The 17,945-nt window shown below is 33.6% G+C and overlaps 1 protein-coding gene across 1 annotated transcript in view; it reads right to left on the minus strand.

Annotated features, from left to right (window-relative positions):
• Positions 1-17,945, minus strand: part of LOC138699409 (transmembrane GTPase Marf-like) — a 44,738-nt gene that overhangs the window by 3,702 nt on the left and 23,091 nt on the right. Inside the window, exons 8-11 of the mRNA XM_069825270.1 lie at positions 14,523-14,839; positions 12,390-12,597; positions 11,529-11,743; positions 445-603 (exon numbers count right to left, since the gene is read on the minus strand). Of these exons, the coding sequence (XP_069681371.1) occupies positions 445-603; positions 11,529-11,743; positions 12,390-12,597; positions 14,523-14,839 (899 nt within the window). The remainder of the gene's footprint in view (positions 1-444; positions 604-11,528; positions 11,744-12,389; positions 12,598-14,522; positions 14,840-17,945) is intronic.

A 17,945-nucleotide genomic window follows, 5' to 3' on the forward strand; every position in this document is an offset into this window, starting at 1 on the left:
GCATGTATAGGTGAATCCAGAAATGTGTATAGAGTGTTAGTTGGGAGAACTGAGGTAAAAAGATCTTTAGGGAGGTCGAGACATAGATGGGAGGATAATATTAAAATGAATTTGAGGGAGATGGGATATGATGGTAGGGACTGGATTAATCTTGTTCAGTATTGGAACCAATGGCAGACTTATGTGAGGACGACCTCAGGGTGCTCTAAAAGCCATTTGCAAGTAAGTAGGACTCAATATTATACATATGATTTCCACGTCAAAATGCAATACTTTCCAGTTATATAGTACGAAGTTGATTTGGACATTTGTTCATTTTCCATACAGATTTTTTTTTTAAAAGAAAACATGTAGAAGAACCGCATTTTGAAAGTCTACTTCTCAGCTGCACACTTACTAACTAAGGATTCAAAGAGCTTTAAGTAAACAAGTGAAAAAACTTACAAATTCTGCAACTAGACGTCCGCCTATTGTTCCCTGAAAGGCACTGTAAGCCATTGCAATTCTTGATGCCACACTTGACCAATCCTCTGAATTATTTGTAGGGAAATTCAGTTGTGTAACATCTACGTTTTCTGCAGGTGAGATCAAATCACGTGGAATCTATTCAAAAAGAAATACTGATAATTATACCTTGCATAAAAGGTAAACTTCTAATTTGCAAGTAAGTTTTCTTAAATAATATGTTAAACTGACCTAAATGAGGAAAAAGCAATGGTGAATTGTTTAGAAGAGGTGTAAATTGAACTTTTTTCCATTGTTTATAATAAAAGAAATTATCACAACGTTTTGAAGATTGGTCCATCTTCAACTTCAGGTAAACAAAAATTAAGATGAGAAGGGGTTCCTTACTTGTTGGCGCCGTTACAAACAGCAGCTACAGCTGTATGTAATGAGCTCAACGAGTAGGAATTCTTTCTCACCCCATTTTTTGCCACCTGAAGATAATGAGCGAGTCAATCTTCCAAACATTGTGATTTCCTTTTTCAATAGTAGTAATGGAGAAATCCCAATCTATATTCTTTCTGAATATTTTTGAACATTTGAATATATGTTATATTGAAAATGCCTGGGAGCATTTCAGTCTTATATCGTGTACTAATGTATACTCCTCGTTGCACTGTATTAATACAGTATTACATAGAGCCATTCTTGTTCAAAGTCAGTTTGTATTGTGCTATGTTTATGCTAATGTGCTGGATTTTAAATCTATTGGCTTATAACGCAGGAACATTTGCCACTGAAAGCAAATGTCAGTGGACCATCATGTCAGCTGATCAGAACTGTTTTGTGAAGCATATGAAACAGAAGTTTCTTATCAAAGTTGCAATATTAATAATTAGCCACCAGCGTGGCTCAGTCGGTTAAGGCGCTTGCCTGCTGGTCTGAAGTTGCGTTTGGGTGCAGGTTCGATCCCCGTTTGAGCTGATTACCTGGTTGGGTTTTTTCCGAGGTGTTCCCCAACCGTAAGGTGAATGCCAGGTAATCTATGGCCTCATCTCGCCAAATATCATCTCGCTATCACCAATCTCATCGACGCTAAATAACCTAGTAGTTGATACAGCGTCGTTAAATAACCAACTTAAAAAAAAGATAAACTTATGTAGTAAGACACTTCTGTTCATATAGCCTTATAAGAACAATATCTTGTCTTTCTCATTACGCTATTTTATCATGTAATATTAAATAAATCTGAATGTTATACAAAAAACTTTCTTTTGAGTACGAAATTCAATTTTCAATTTACATTTTCAGTGTCCTTCATAGTTCAAATAACATTCCTACATCATACTGATGTCATTAGTGTTGGCGTTAATTTCTTATAGATTCGAGGTGATTATACAAAAGTATACACATACTGTAGAAGTGTGTTTGAAACTGTAGTTTTTGAGGTACAGCATATTATTAATGCGAGAGAAATTAAGTTTCAACTGACAGATAATAAATAAGAGAGATGCCTATGAGGATTTAAATGTCTCACTGTGGTGGTGAAGCACCACATGTCAGAAAGTATTTGATAATTTCTAAAGCATTCTGAAAAATAAGATGTTTTCGACAAAATAATATATGAACAATATTTTCTTCCTAAAAATAGTGCCCATAATTCTATAAAATCTCTAAGCAATGTCATGAAAGGCACATGCATCACAGGCAAGACTGAAAGAGAACTTCATATACAGAATGATCGAAAGTCTGTGCAAAAATTTTAAGAGCCGACAGAGCGTTGCACGTCAAACAAGGAGTTGGCATAGTGGTGTTAGTCCAGTAGGTGACATGAAACTCGGGAGAGCCATGCTGCACACAACACATCACCCACCCGATGCGTAGCTACAAGAGATGCTCGAAGTGGCTAAAATCACCCTCTAAACAGAGCTCAAAATGGCGAACCATTGGTTGTCAAACTCTCGCAAAGATTCTAGGACTAAAATGAATTGTATCTCCAATTGCTCCTAGTCATTTAATGACGTAGTGTACACTAACATATACAAGTGACTTCACAGTAAAAGTTCAGGCCAATAAGATCTAGTAATCTTCCTGGACAAACAACAGGCCTGTCACAGCCAGTCCACCTATGTGGAAAAATATTATGCAGGAACTTACAAACAAAGCACATGAAATATGCTGGGAGACAATCATGTTGAAACCACATGCTTTGCCTCACTGCTAAGGGAATCTACTACAGGTGCGCCAACATGATGCTAACCACATGTTGCCTGACAAATTATCCCCTTTGCCACCACTCAACATTTTTGCATGAATCTTTGAACCACTCAGTATAGAACATTAGTACCATACTGAGTTCCAACCTTTATATGAAAATATTACTCTCACAAAATTAGAAAAATCGTATGTTAAAATGACAATGTCTTAAGGCAAACTACCATTCTATTTAGTAAGAATTTAATTACTGTAGTAACATCAAACAGTCACCTTTCAGATTTCAATGGCATTCGATAAATAATTAACGTCAACACAACACATTAAACAATGGTCAGTGTATTAGTTCATTTTAGAATGAACATGCTTGATTTCATTTCTCAAATAATGAAAACTATTTTCTATGTATTAAAACTGCAATAAATTACGAACTAATTATCTAATGATTTTAACTTTAGTATCATACAAAATATATATTAAGCAAAATTATTGCGAGCTAAACTTTAACATTAGACGATTTTAAACTTAACAAATACTCACTACAGTGACATTTTCTACAAAAATAAAAGTTACAAGAAAATAATATACAGAAAGCTGCTATGCAACAATTCTCAAGATTGTTTTTCAATTATTTGAAATAGAAGGTTATCAGCAGGGAAAGGATTTATATGTAAATACATATTTACTTATAAAGCTAATATAATTTATATTTTGCATTATCTTTATGTTTCACAATGTGTAGGGTTGAAAAATCCTACTTTTATTTTCCATATTTTTCCATATTTTAGAGTTTAGTACATATTTTCGTTAATTTCCATATATTTTCCATATTTCATATAAAACAGTCCATATTATATTAGGTTTAACAATAAAACAAAACAAAATTCCATTAACTTTTAAAAATACATTTCAACAATAGAGATTTAAACACATGTTCAGTAATCCCTTTAACATCAGAGTTATTTGAAAATTAGCAGTCCTATCAACAATGGGAAAGTAAGTTACAAAACTGTATTAATTTAATTTAAAATTTTTAACAGACTTCAGTTGTGCAGCTCAACAGTTAAATGCCAGTCAGAGTACACATAGGTTCAGTTTTGTAAATCATACTATAAAGACGGTAAATATGCCAAAAGTACGTCATTCAGTCAATTTAAAATCAAAACTAACAAGTTACATTTCAGAATTTAAAGAAGATGGTTTATCAACTGACAATAAAATATTATTTTGTAATTTGTGTCAGTGTGCAGTATCATCTACACAAAAGTTCCTGGTGCAACAACACATTACAACTAGTAAACATCAGGCCAACAAACAACTAAATTCCAAGCAGAGACAATTGTTTTTAACACAACCAACAACATCGAATGTAAGATCTGAGTTTAACATCGACCTGTGCCGTTCTCTCATCTCTGCTGATATTCCTCTCTACAAACTAAAGAATAAGGTCTTCAGGGAATTCCTTGAAAAATATACTCAACATACAATCCCGGATGAGTCAACACTTAGGAAGACGTATGCTCCATCCATCTACGATGAGACAATACAGAAGATAAGAGATGAAATTAAAGATAGTTCAATTTGGGTTTCCATTGATGAGACTCCCGACAAAGAAGGTAGACTTGTTGGTAATGTAGTTATCGGTTTGTTAAGTGAACAATATTCTGAACGAATTCTTTTACATTGTGATGTTCTAGAAAAGTGCAATAACAAAACTATAGTTAAACTGTTCAACGAAGCTATGGGTATCCTGTGGCCAAAGGGTATTATGTACGATAATGTGTTATTCTTTATTAGCGATGCTGCCCCTTATATGGTCAAAGCTGGACAAGCATTATCTGTTGTATATCCTAAATTGACTCATTTTACTTGTGTGGCGCATGCATTTCATCGTGTGGCAGAAGTGGTCAGAGACAATTTCCCTAAAGTAGATTTGTTGATTTCATCAGTGAAAAAAGTATTTCTCAAAGCTCCCAGTAGAGTTAACGTGTTGAAAGAAATGTACCCTGAAATTCCATTGCCACCAAAGCCAATTTTAACTAGATGGGGTACATGGCTAGAAGCAGTTGAATATTATGCCGAACATATAGACTCTATTAACAATGTTCTCCTTGCATTGGACTCTGAAGATGCAGTCTCAATTGATACTGCGAAAACAGTTACCTGTGACATAAGTGTGAAGAATGACTTAGCTCACATTCAGCATACATTTTCATGCATCATAAAAACGCTCAAAAGTCTCCAAAATAGGCACCTTTCACTATCTGAAAGTTTTGAAATTATAAATAGTACTGTGGAACAACTGAATCGTGGTAGAGGTAAAGTTGCAGATGCAGTAAGAGCTAAGGTGGACACTGTACTTTCAAAAAACCCTGGATATGAAGAACTACAAAAGGTTGTTGCTGTGATGAGTGGTGAATCAACAGTGAAGATTAACTTGGACTTATCCCCAGCAGACATTGTGAAATTGAATTATGTACCAGTTACTTCTTGTGACGTCGAACGCTCTTTTAGTCAGTATAAATCTATCCTCAGAGACAATAGAAGAAGATTCACTTTTCAGCACTTGAAAGAAATGTTTGTAACCTATTGTTATGGTAACAGACAATAAAAATTGTGTTTTGTTGAAACTACATTGGAAGATAAGGTACGTCCATTATATTTTTTGTTTAGTTTGATTAAAATGTACCAATATTTAACGTACATAGTCATTTTTTTATAATTTTAAGTCCATATTTAATTCCATATTTTGGTAAAAATCCATATTTAATTCCATATTTTGGTAAAAATAACTACATATATATTTACATATTTCATATATTTTTAGTCCATATAAATCCGTTCCCTGGTTATCAGTAAGGAAGTGGCAGGTGTTACAACAATATTAGTGCAGGCAACTGATGCATCTTTCATTTGCTGCACACATACCGTTGATATTGGTACAAGTGCCACCTCTGTTTGGGGATCTTCAGTTGGTGAACTTGTTGTCCGGAACCATGCCCGACACTATTGATGATAGAGTGATATTTAATATAATAAGAAGGAAAATACACACAGAAAACGTTAAGAGACATTACAAGCAACAGAACAAAAAGTAAACACACTTTCTTAACAAAAAGAGTTTTACGAAATTCATATATTTCAATTTTGAAAGAAAATCTTTGTAAATATTGCAAGATTTAGACATAATCTGAATTTACTCTATCATTCACTATCTGAAACAAATCTGAGATAAAACTTCTGGAATTCGTAATGAAGAATGGACACTTTTATATAAATGTATTAACTCAAGACTATCTTAATTACCATACTAAAAACTAACCGAATTTACTTGTTTAATCCCCACCATGATTTTTGGACATGTTTTTTCAGAATTTTATTTTCTTTGCCTAATTTCTCCAGATTTATTTACAGAAAGTAGGATACTCCTTTTCCCTTCAATAGAGTTTTTCATTAAGATTCCAAATATATAAAAATAAGCATGGAAAGCCAATAATATCTTTATTCATCCCTTTCGTAATGAAAAATGTCTGGTTCTTCTGACGACAAGGAAGATGTTATTGTGTCCTCCTTTTGGAAAGTAGATTCCAAATATTTTTTCTCACTTATATCCCCGTTCTTGTAAGTTCTTCTGAATTTGATCTATCCATCTTTCACGTCTTCCTTTTGGTCATCTTCCTTTCAGTTTTAAATTTAATATTCTCTTTGACAGCTTTTCCCTTTCCATTCTGTTCAGATGCCCAAACCAGTGAAGCCACGTCAGGCCTAGCAAGCTGGTGATGGGTAAAAGTTTGCTTTCAAGAAACAAGTATGCCTCGGAATGATTTGGATTTGTTATCTGTTGAAAGTAACGTAGTGTGAAATACATTACGTTCATTTCCTTTATATAATTAACACATTAATTTTAATAGAAATATTTTCGCATGAAGTTCTGCCTCGACATGGGGAACTATTAATAATGGAATTTCAAAGGGTCAATTTTAGGTTCCTTACTTTTTCTAGGGTTCATAAATGATCTTTTCCCCTAATAAAAGATGTAGCTCATTACATATTATTTGCAGATGATGCAAGTATAATAATTACAGCCAATAACTCCAACGTATTCCAATTTTCAACAGAGGCAATTCTCTTCAAAATACGTGATTGGTTCTCTGCCAACAAATGAGTATTAAATTGTAACAAAACTAACATAATTCAATTTAAATCCTGCCCAAATTCAACCTCACAATAATTAACAACAGGTGCCTAATAGAAACAACATCAACCAAATTTCTTGGCTTACAAATCGATAATATGTTAAAGTGGAAAAATCATATTAAAGAAATTACTCCCAAACTACATTCAGCATGTTTTTCTATTAGATCTATGCAAGAGATAGTAAATATCAATATCTTAACAACAATATACTTTGCATACTCCCACTCAGTAATGAGTTTTGGAATAACATTCTGAGGAAATTCTACAGAAAGCAACAATATATTCCTACTACAAAAAAAAGAGTAATTAAAACAATAGTAGGTGCCAAAACCAATTAAAAAAAACTACAAATAATACCCATGGCTTATCAATATATGTTTTCATTAATAAACTTCCTCATATGTAATCGTGAAAACTTGTAACTAATTCAACAGTTCATAGCATAAATACTCGTCAAAAAAATTACTTTCATACTCAATCGGCAAATATATCGTGCTATCAAAAAGGAGTGTGTTACAGTAAACATTTTTAATAGTCACCCTCTGGATATAAAAAATCAAACTCTAAACATAAGATTATTTAGGGCAAAATTAAAGAAGTACCTAATTTCTCACACCTTCTATTCTGTAGGTGAATTTATGACATTCCAATAACACTGCATGAATATTTCTGTCTTGTATTAACTCCTTGTGTTGTACTAGTATATTGTAAAACTCTTCTATATATATTTCAACTAGACTGTGACTACAATTAAGACTTTGTAGTTCTACTAAATTTATTGTTGATATGTTCCATAGTCTAGCTGTAAAGTGATGTACGAATACCATGAAATGTAAATAAATACAATACAACACTAAAGATCAGACTAAAGGCATCAGAACTGACATACAGCAATACAAGAAAAGCCACAAAATTGTCCATAATTATTGAAATGTACATATAGCCTATTTGTAGCTATTTAGTATTAAACATTGATTTGATTAGTATATAAATTATTTGATATTATTTATGACCAAATTATTCGAGATATTTTGTAATTCTCGCATAATTCCTCTAGATTTTTCGTCTCCGAATTTTTAGAGAAAGGGGGAATATTACGCAAGTAAATACGGTAACATAATATTAGATAAAAAGTTAGTAATATGGCAAATAATGATTCAGAGAAAACGTACTACAGTGCCACTGATTAAACATACAACTCATTGCACATTAGGCTACACCCATCTAGCTCGTTAGAGGAAACATTATTTTAATGGTACTCAAAATTGATCTAATTTCTGCACAGAACTTAAAACACAAATTATAATGCAACACGATATCTCTAGTAATGAAATACAGGTAGTTACATATTTAGTGGAGATCTTATTGGTGACCTACAGTTCTAGCAAGTAATAAAGTTAAGCTTAAGAATATTTAACTCTGTAACATTAAGCTACAGTCAAGTAATGTGGCATGTAATAAGAGAAGAGTTACATATTTTATATAAAAATATGGGCTTAACAAACGACAAATATTAAACACAAAATGTACAAAGTAAAATATGTGAATAAATAAATGAATTAGGTGTGCAAACAGATAAACTATTTGGGACTAAAGCTGTATACACAGCAAGAAAGCGACCATAGTACCACGGAGTGTAACTACAGTCCTATGTCTAGTGTTATTCTTGTTCCAGTGAGTGAGGTTGAGATTGACATGTATTTACTAGCCATGAACTCAGATAAAAATACACCAACAATGAAGAAAGGTATCAGTGCTTTCTGCTATGCTGTTTTAGATGAGTGGCCATCAGACAAGAACATGGTTATGACTGAAGCTCGGATTATTATGTAATTGTACACCAGTATCTTATTCCTTTACACCTATAGCTCTAGCTCTAGAAGCATAAACCTTTGCAAATATAATTATTGCAATTTGAAATTAGATATTTTTTACAGTTCTTGATACAAATTATTTATATACATATTTTTAATACAAAAAACTACATATTTTATCTTTTCAGTTGTGTTATCGATTTTAAAAGATGTAATGTAGTTATAATGAGGTTCAAGTAAGATTATTTCCTAAGAAGCTAATATGGCAATCTTTTAAATGTTTCCAAATAACACCAAAGAAGCTAAACCACAATGCTAACTGAAACAATAATACTATTTATTTCTGATTCATTGTTCTGATATTAAAATTTATTTTGTCTAGGAACTTTAAATTCAATGGTTTCACTAAATAGTTTACAATTCATAACACCTAACCTAACAATTCATTTTGTTTGACCACATGAAATGATTAGTACAACTCCGAAAACCAAAGACCACTTTAAAACGCATGCTGTTATGAGTATTTATTAATTGTTGCTATATTATTTATCAATATTAGCATTATTACTTAAGTTAAAATTCCAAATAACATTCACTAGTAACTTTCGTTCTATAAACATTGGCAGCATCTTCAAAGGCGAACAATGTTGTCAATGTAACAGTTAAAAAATAGCTCCAGTTGTAGAATTTGTTATTACCGAAATTCGAAACAAAGTTGGCAAAAGAAAATTAAACCTGACAACTAGAAAAATGTAGTAATATGGAGAAAAATGGTTAGGTTTCAAGGGTATAAAGTAAGAAGACTTGGAGTGTAATTCTGGAACAACCAATGCTTTCACAAATAAAATTTGCAGCTCAACAGACCAACAATTTCAAGTTCTGACAAACACTGTTTGGTTGGTTAGTTCGTTGTGCTGCACTTATTCCTTCCTGTAGTTTACAATTCATTTTATATATCAATATGCCTGGTAAATTATTAAATAAGTATATAATAAATTTCTTAAGATTGAAATTTATTATATACTTATTTAATAACTTCCTGTAGTTGTTGTTGTTTTCTAACGCCAGGCGTTTGACAATAAAGTCATTTGACCTCTTGCACTCTAATATTTTTCAAAGATATTATCATGACCAGCCACTGAAGCACAGATTTTGAGGTGTTCCGAATCCATTTCTTGGTTTGAGTTGCACAATGGGCAGTTATGGGATTGATATATTCCAATTCTATGCAGGTGTTTGGCCAAACAATCATGGTCTGTTGCCAATCTAAATGCAGCTACAGACGATTTTCGTGGTAAATCGGGAATTAACTGTGGATTTTGATGCAGAGAGTTCCATTTTTTCCCTTGGGATTGAGTTATCAAATTTTGTTTGTTGAAGTCTAAGTATGTAGATTTAATAAATCTCTTCACAGAGTAATACGTAGATTTAGTAACAGGTCTGTAAGTAGCAGTGCTGCCCTTCTTTGCTAAAGCATCCACATTCTCGTTTCCCAGGATTCCACAATGGGATGGTATCCATTGGAATACAATTCTTTTATTGAGTGATATTAATTGAGAGAGCATTTTAGTTATTTCTGCTGTTTGAGATGAAGATGTGTGTTTAGAGACGATTGATAGAATAGCTGCTTTGGAGTCTGACAATATAACTGCATTCCTAAATTTTGCTTCCTGTAGTAGCAAGGATTGGGGAGCTCTAAATTTCGAATGCAAAATTACAGTATTTCAAAGTCACTTTCAACAACCACATTAAAGAATTCATTTTGTAACGACAAAAAGTTACAATTTTTGCATTTACACTGGTGATTAAGCATAAGGTATCTATTTGAATAGGTTTTTCTTTTTATAACTTGAAGTCGATAAATTTTTTTATCTAACAGTGAAAATCAAAAGGTTCTGTTACTCTTTTCTTTAGTTAGGTTTTAACTTTACATGTTCACAATGATATATTTAGTCAAAATACACCCACCATTTATATCTTCCATGTCCGATGCATGCATATCCTCGTCATGATCCTGGGAGCACTAAGTCATGCAAGGGCAAAAATATTGATAGAAAATCATCAGCCCTTTGGGATTGCTAAGGGTAGTGCATGTGACTGACAACCTCAGCACATAAAAGACCAACTGATTCAAAATCTACACAATGACAATAACTACAGAAGACTGGAAAACGATATTTGAGAAAGGCCAAAGTCCATATAGGCCTGTAGAGCCAGAAAAGATGATTGCATGGGATGAAGCTATATCAATCATTATAAAAGTGCAAATGTTATTACATTTTTAATGCTATACCTACATATTTCTATGCATATGTTGAGGACTGTTGCTACATTATGTACATATTTTACAATGTGATATTACACAAAAATCCAGGCTGAGTGACTTGAATGACAAATAATCTTGGCAAAATGGTATGTCTTGCTCATTTCTCTTACAGATAATGAATAATATTGAATTAATGAAATGGTGGTAGAGCATCCCAAAAAGCCTGCTACAAATTCCATTTGGACAGGGTCTGAACCCAGGGCTCCAGTGAAAGAAGCCAATGTATAGGTAACAGTGACCCTCACTTTTGATATAAATAACAGAAACAGGTACAAGTTTTCATGCTCCGAAATGCTCTGTTTATGCTGCAACTTTTTCGAACCCCCAATTTTCTTTGAAGTCTAGTGCACATACAGGAAGGAAAAATGAACCTGCAGTTGGATACGCAAATGAGCCACAATTAGATTACCATGAAAGAATATTTGTAGTTTATTATAAATGTTAACATGCTAGAACAAGGAGAAATACTGTGACAGAACCATGAATTTTTAAATTAAAGATACCATGAAATAGTACATTCATTGCATGCTTACCATTTGAGAGTTGTTTGTTAATGTAATACTATTTGCTCTTTTGCCTGCAAATCTACAGATGATAGAAGTAAAGCCCCATGAAAACCTAAACTCCAAATCCTCAGTGAAATCACCACACAAGCTGTCGCAATTCAAGCGATACAAAATCTCAAAAGGCTCTCGTCGTGGTAGAACATTGTGAGAAACTTGCTTTGGTAGAAGAGCTGACATACGTTCTACAAAAAAAATACAGAAGACACATTTTTTAAAAACAATTTCCAACAAAAATTTCAACCAGCTTACATAATTTAATATTAAGTTATTTGGTCTCAGAAAAAAAAATGTAGGAAAATATACACATTGTACAAAACATCATAGGAGAAAAGAAAACTGTGAGAATAGTAAAATTAAAAACTATAATAAAGATACTGTAAGAACCTACAATTGTACTGTAAACCTACTACTCTTAGGATAAATCTATTTTGTGTTAGTATTTGTAATGTCTTTATATATATTCAATTTATCAGAATTTTGGAGCATTATTATTTTCTCATATTGTAAGAGCGCTTGCATTTAAAGGTATAACATAAATGTTTCATTAAGAGTGGAAATTTCTAGTGCTTTCAAAGAAATTAATTTAATAATCACAGTTATTATGCAAAGTGGTTAATTTCGAACATATTGAAGTGTCTACTGATTTAATGCAAATGGTATTAATATTTCAGCACAATATTTCAACACTGTTTAATGTTTTCCATGAACAGATTCATTTAATATCTGCCAATTTTTTTAGTAACTCAAATTTACTAGTAGCCTTTGTACAAACATATTCTATTGTATTGTCAAAAACAATTCCTAGATACAATAATTAACATTTATTACCTCTCATTTCGCGTTGGCTGTTTTCAATGTTCATTGCCAGTGCTGTGGACAACCTTGCACGGAGATTACTACCTAACCCATTCTCCACATGGAGATTAAGTTCCTTTTTGTACACATTAAGGACAAGCTGTTCAGGATGAAACGGTAAGTTAAACTCATCAACTAAAACAGCAAGGCGACGAATTTCTTCACTTAAAGCTTTGGACACCTAAAATTTGAAACAAATTACCTATAAACAGATGCACTGATCATTATTGTCACACTTTTTCTAAAGGAGAAAACATGTAAATCCAATTGTAATTTAAAGCTGTAAACAAAGGTGTAATTAAAGAAGACAGAAATTTGTCTCTATGATAAATTGTTAAAGACACAAAAAATAGGAGCCAGAAAATAACGTCAATCAGTATTTCATTACCGACATTTTTATAACACTTAACACAAATTATATTATTTCATGCATTTTTACTGAAATAAATGGTAATATCTTAGTATCTTTTTCCTTCTGTCAATACTTGAATATGATCAGTCAGTTCTCTAATGACGCTGTATCAATTATTAGGTTATTTAGAATCGATGGAATTGGTGATATCGCAATGGTGCAGTAAAACTTCTTCTTTTATATGTTTTTTCTGAAGTCCCCGGCAAAATGTCTATACATTCCATATTAATTTATTTCGGTTATTAAGTTTTTCACACTTCCACTATCGATAATTTAAACTCCAAGAGATAGGAAACGCCATTTATATGTTCTAAATCAATTTTGCTTGAAATTAGGTTTGCCATGAATTTTTTTTATTTATTTATTTATTTTTTTTTACCAATGCCACCAGGTTGTCTTTTCGACATTTCTGGTATTCTCTCCTGCCAGTGGCTTAGTTGTAACCCACTTCTGAGTTTGGAGCATCTGGAAGGTGGAGTTACATTACCCCGATGATAAATATGATAGGATGATTATGAATACGTGGTGCCAGGAGAGATCTTAAATCTAAAATTAATCTAAATTCCAGACCATGGACGAACACAGGAATAATTCCCTGTAAGAAAAAATTCCTGTGCTCTAACCGGGAATCGAACCCAGGACCTCATGCACTATAGCCAGAAGCTCTGACCACTAGACCATGAGGCTGGTCAAGCCATGAAAATGTAAGAATGTGAAAATACAGTATATGTTCATTGTTAAGATGCAATCCACTTTGAAATTCGTGGAAATTCGAAGCTGCCCATGCTTTCCCCCACCAATCTTGTGTCCTTCAATGATGCTGTTACTGCTTTAGAAACAGTGTAACATTTTTTTACATACCTTAATGTAACTGAACAAATTATGGAACAATTATCACAATTTGAAAACGATGTTTATTCCTTAGGAACAAGCAGTTCAAAATAACCAACTTTTTGTAAAATGATTACATGTTATTAAATAAAGATCACGAAAGAATAAGATAAGTCAATGTCCTAAAATTTTCTGGACTGGAGTTCGAAATATAATGTATCAGCCAGCTTTGGCTCCAAGCAGCTAAGATTTACTACAAATAATCTTACATTCTTCAAGAGTATGTGTTATAAATATGAGTATGTTTTAGAGATTCAAAGTTGGCTTAACTGTGAAATTCCAAATTTCTCTTGTGAAAATTTTACTAAATTGACTTAACTTGTTCTCCCCATATCGTACTACCAGTAAAATAGTGTTGTAACTCGAAAACTGTGATTTGTAAAGATATGCTATTTTCTAGTAAAATACTGATGTAAAAATATTTTAATAAACAGGTACCAAAATCTTTGATAATTTACTATTTTATTATTAGAATTTCATACCTCCAGCTAGTAAAACAGTGTTAGAAATAATTTATGAAAGTAATATGTGATTTTCAACCTAAGACAGTATTTTACTGGGTGTGTGGTATAGTCTTCAAATGCCATTTCAGATGTTATTAAATGTCATTTCAGTTATACGTTTTTCTCACATGTACTTTTGAAAACCTCGGGGGGGGGGGGAGGGGGGGAACCCAACAAGATTAAATCAGCCCAAGTGGGGACTGAGTCCTTGTTCGAGTACAGTCTCAGATCAGTAGACACATGGCTGCACTAGTGACAAAAGGTAATCTTGCAATTCAATAAAACTTCCTTATGACCTACCCTCTGTTCCACATCCTCTACCATCTGGTGTATCTTATCTTCCATTTCTTGCGTAAGAAGCAGCAGTTGCTGCTCTGTGAAATTCAATTTGTCGTGAATTTCTTTCTTTCCTACTACTTTATCTCTTTTCAGCTGTTGCGCTCGATCATACAATGCATCCATAATTGAACTTATTTCGTTAACAATATGCTTTCCTCGTTGTGAATGTTGTTCAAACTTCGTCCTTACTGCTGATTTCGATATAAATTCTTCAAATTTTCTCTCGAAATCCTGGAACTCAAAATATCGGTTTGGAAAGCCCTCTGCTAATGCACCACCTGTAACATCAATATTTTATTATAACATATATGTTACTACAATAGAATCTCTACAATCCGAACACACTACCAAATGTACATATGATATTGGAAAGCATACAAAACAAGGATTTTTTCGTTAAACTTTCTTGTACTGAAGATATGTAAGTAGGGCTATTTGTATTATTTAGCTAAATACAATATCATTTTATTTTGTTTCTACTATTCCGTAGGTTTTAACTGCCAGTTTGATTATTGTACTTCATACACTGACTTCTACAACTGTTTTATATTTATAATAGTACAGTTTTTTCTTTCAATTTCGGGTAGAGTAATTCCATATGCTTGAGAACTCAAACTATTCCTAGTCTCAATTAGTTCGGATTATCGAGATTCTACTGTACATGATCTGTGGAAGATGAATTACATAATTCCTAGAAAGAAGTAATGGTGACATAAATCGTTTCTTTTTCCATTCTCTTTATCAAATTCCTTGACTTTTTTTTTTCCCCTTCTTTCTTAATGTTAAATCTGTATACTTTCAATTCGCATGTTCTTAATTGTTTGTATTTATAGGGTGCGCCAGTGGGATATGACAGTTTTATAGCCCTGTTGTGGGACACTCAGGAAGAATTAAAAGAAAACACATATACTGGAAGTAATCTAGTACAATGCAATTTATTAATGTCTGATTACTTTTTAAAAACTGCACTTCGTAAGTAGCTTCCACAGCAACGAATACATTCCTGCAATCTACTATGGAAGTTCTGCATAACTCGCTCCAACAAAACAGGTTCGATAGCACTAATTTCATTCCGTATGTTTTGTTTCAGCTGGGTGATTTACATAACCAGAAAGATGAAAATGTGCCTTGTAAAAAGGCATTCATCAGTAAGAAAACGCCTTAAAAAGGCAAAACAGGCAAAATAAAAATTGGCCCTATCACTTTGATTTACTACAAATCACATTTATATTTATGCAAATACTGATTTACTTCCTCCCAGTAAAAAAGGCATTTTGCCAAATATCTGGGCTGTAAAACATTGCCAGAATTGTTAAATTTACTCACCCACTTTAGGATAGTGTTTCGGGATGGAATTATTCCATGCCGTGCGATATTAAATTCAATCCTAAATCTTCTCTGCACCCCAGTAATCGATTTCAACTTCAAATAAGTTCCTACTGCGAACACATGTTCTGCCATAGACTAGTTTTGCGTATTGCCTTTCAAAACAATGAGAAAAACAATTGCATGACTTGGGGGGATCACATTACCAACACTGCTGATTCCTTCACTCAAAAACGCTAGCAACGAGCGCATTCTAAAAACCGTCATATCTCACTGCCGCACCCTATATGAGTTACAACACTATTGCAAATTCCATGTTATACTTTCATGAAACACTAGAGTTGAATTAAATAACTCCAAATCTTATTACAGTAGGACCTCTATTATCCGTGGTAATGAAGGGGATGGACCGAACGGTTAATCGAAAAAATCGGATAATCTGTACCATAAAAGATTTTCATAAATAAAGTGCATAATATTTAGGCCTCCGTGGTGTTGTGTTTAACATACTAGTTAGTGGATCGGAAGTTCACTAATTTAAGTCTGCTTATCAGTGATGGGTTTTAAGGGCTAAGGGAACTCCTTGTGATGGTTGTCTGCCGAAAGATAGAAGTAGAGATCTCGTGTTACAGATTTACACACTCGTACTTTATACAATTTACCTTTTTTATTAAATCGCGTACAGTTGTAAAGCCAATTTCTTGTTCTGATTCGATATGAGATAAAGATTCTACTTTCCCAAATCTCTCAATTATTTGCTCTTTTTTATACTTAGCACAACACATTTTCTTTCGACACCCATGGAAGATATTTTACATTTATGTTACACAGAACATCCACTCCAACAGTAGAACAAGGACTGAATTGTACACGGGTTTTGCAATTGTGAAAATTCTTGGGTCATTAGCTTGAAAGGAGGTAGTGGCTATTTTAATAATAATAATAATAATAATAATAATAATAATAATAATAATAATAATAATAAAGCGCACAAATTGTGCATAATTTGAGAGTTACTTCGATTGAACAAAGTTAATCACTGATAGCTCCTGATTCCCACAGATTAGGATATGGTATCTATCACATGTCTTGTTGCATAAAACACACACAGTTGTCGTCCGGTTCGTGGAAAAACTGATTTCTGCATATCTTGTGGTGGTATCCATGAACCGCCAGCGATGTCACGAAGTGGCGGAGCTTCTGGTTCGTGTCTGTCCAGGTCCGGTTTATCATGGCCTCTGTTATGTAGAAATCCTCCCAGATGTCTTCCCTCTTCCTTATCCTCTCGTCTAGTGCTTTCTTCCAGTTGGAAGTGGAGGGCAGATCGAGTTTTGTTCTGAGTTCTTCTAGCAAGAAAGTCTCTTGGGCGAGCACGTACACCAGCCTGGAGAGAGTGTGTTTTGATACTCCTAGTGCAGCCTTCAAGAAGCGAGCCTTGACATTCTCTAGGGTATGGAGGTCTTTCGTGCGCAGTTTGTCCCACGTTAGGTCTAGTCCGTATGTAAGTATGGGGACTATCTTGGTGTCGAAGATGATCATCGCTGTTTTGAGAGACAGATTGGTTAGTTCTCTGATGTCATGAATGGCTTTTGTGGCTGCTGTAGCTCTTTGCTTGGTGTGTATCCTGAATGAGTTTGTTGTGGTCTGTAGTATCAGTCCGAGGTATTTGACCTGGTTTACGGTTTGTAGAGGTTCTTGTTTCAGGAAGATTTTGTCTTCTTGAGATATCTTCCCCCCTTTCCTGAATATCATGTGCTCTGTTTTCTGCATGTTTATCTCCAGCTCATTTTGGTCAGCCCACTTTTCCAGCGCATAGGTTGCTTTTTGGAGTTCACTCCTGTCATGAGATCCCAGTACCATGTCGTCGGCATAGATATAGATCTTGACCTCTGTAGATTCTTCTCTTATTGATTTTACGACGTCGTGGGTGGCGATGTTAAATAGCAGAGGACTGAGCGGGTCTCCCTGCAGAACTCCATTTGTTTGCGTGATGTTTGTTGACAAGGTTATGCTGTCTGAGATCTGTACATGGTTATTACTCAGGATGTTGTGAATCAG

The sequence above is a fragment of the Periplaneta americana genome, chromosome 5, assembly GCF_040183065.1.
Source record: "Periplaneta americana isolate PAMFEO1 chromosome 5, P.americana_PAMFEO1_priV1, whole genome shotgun sequence".
Lineage (NCBI taxonomy): Eukaryota > Metazoa > Arthropoda > Insecta > Blattodea > Blattidae > Periplaneta > Periplaneta americana.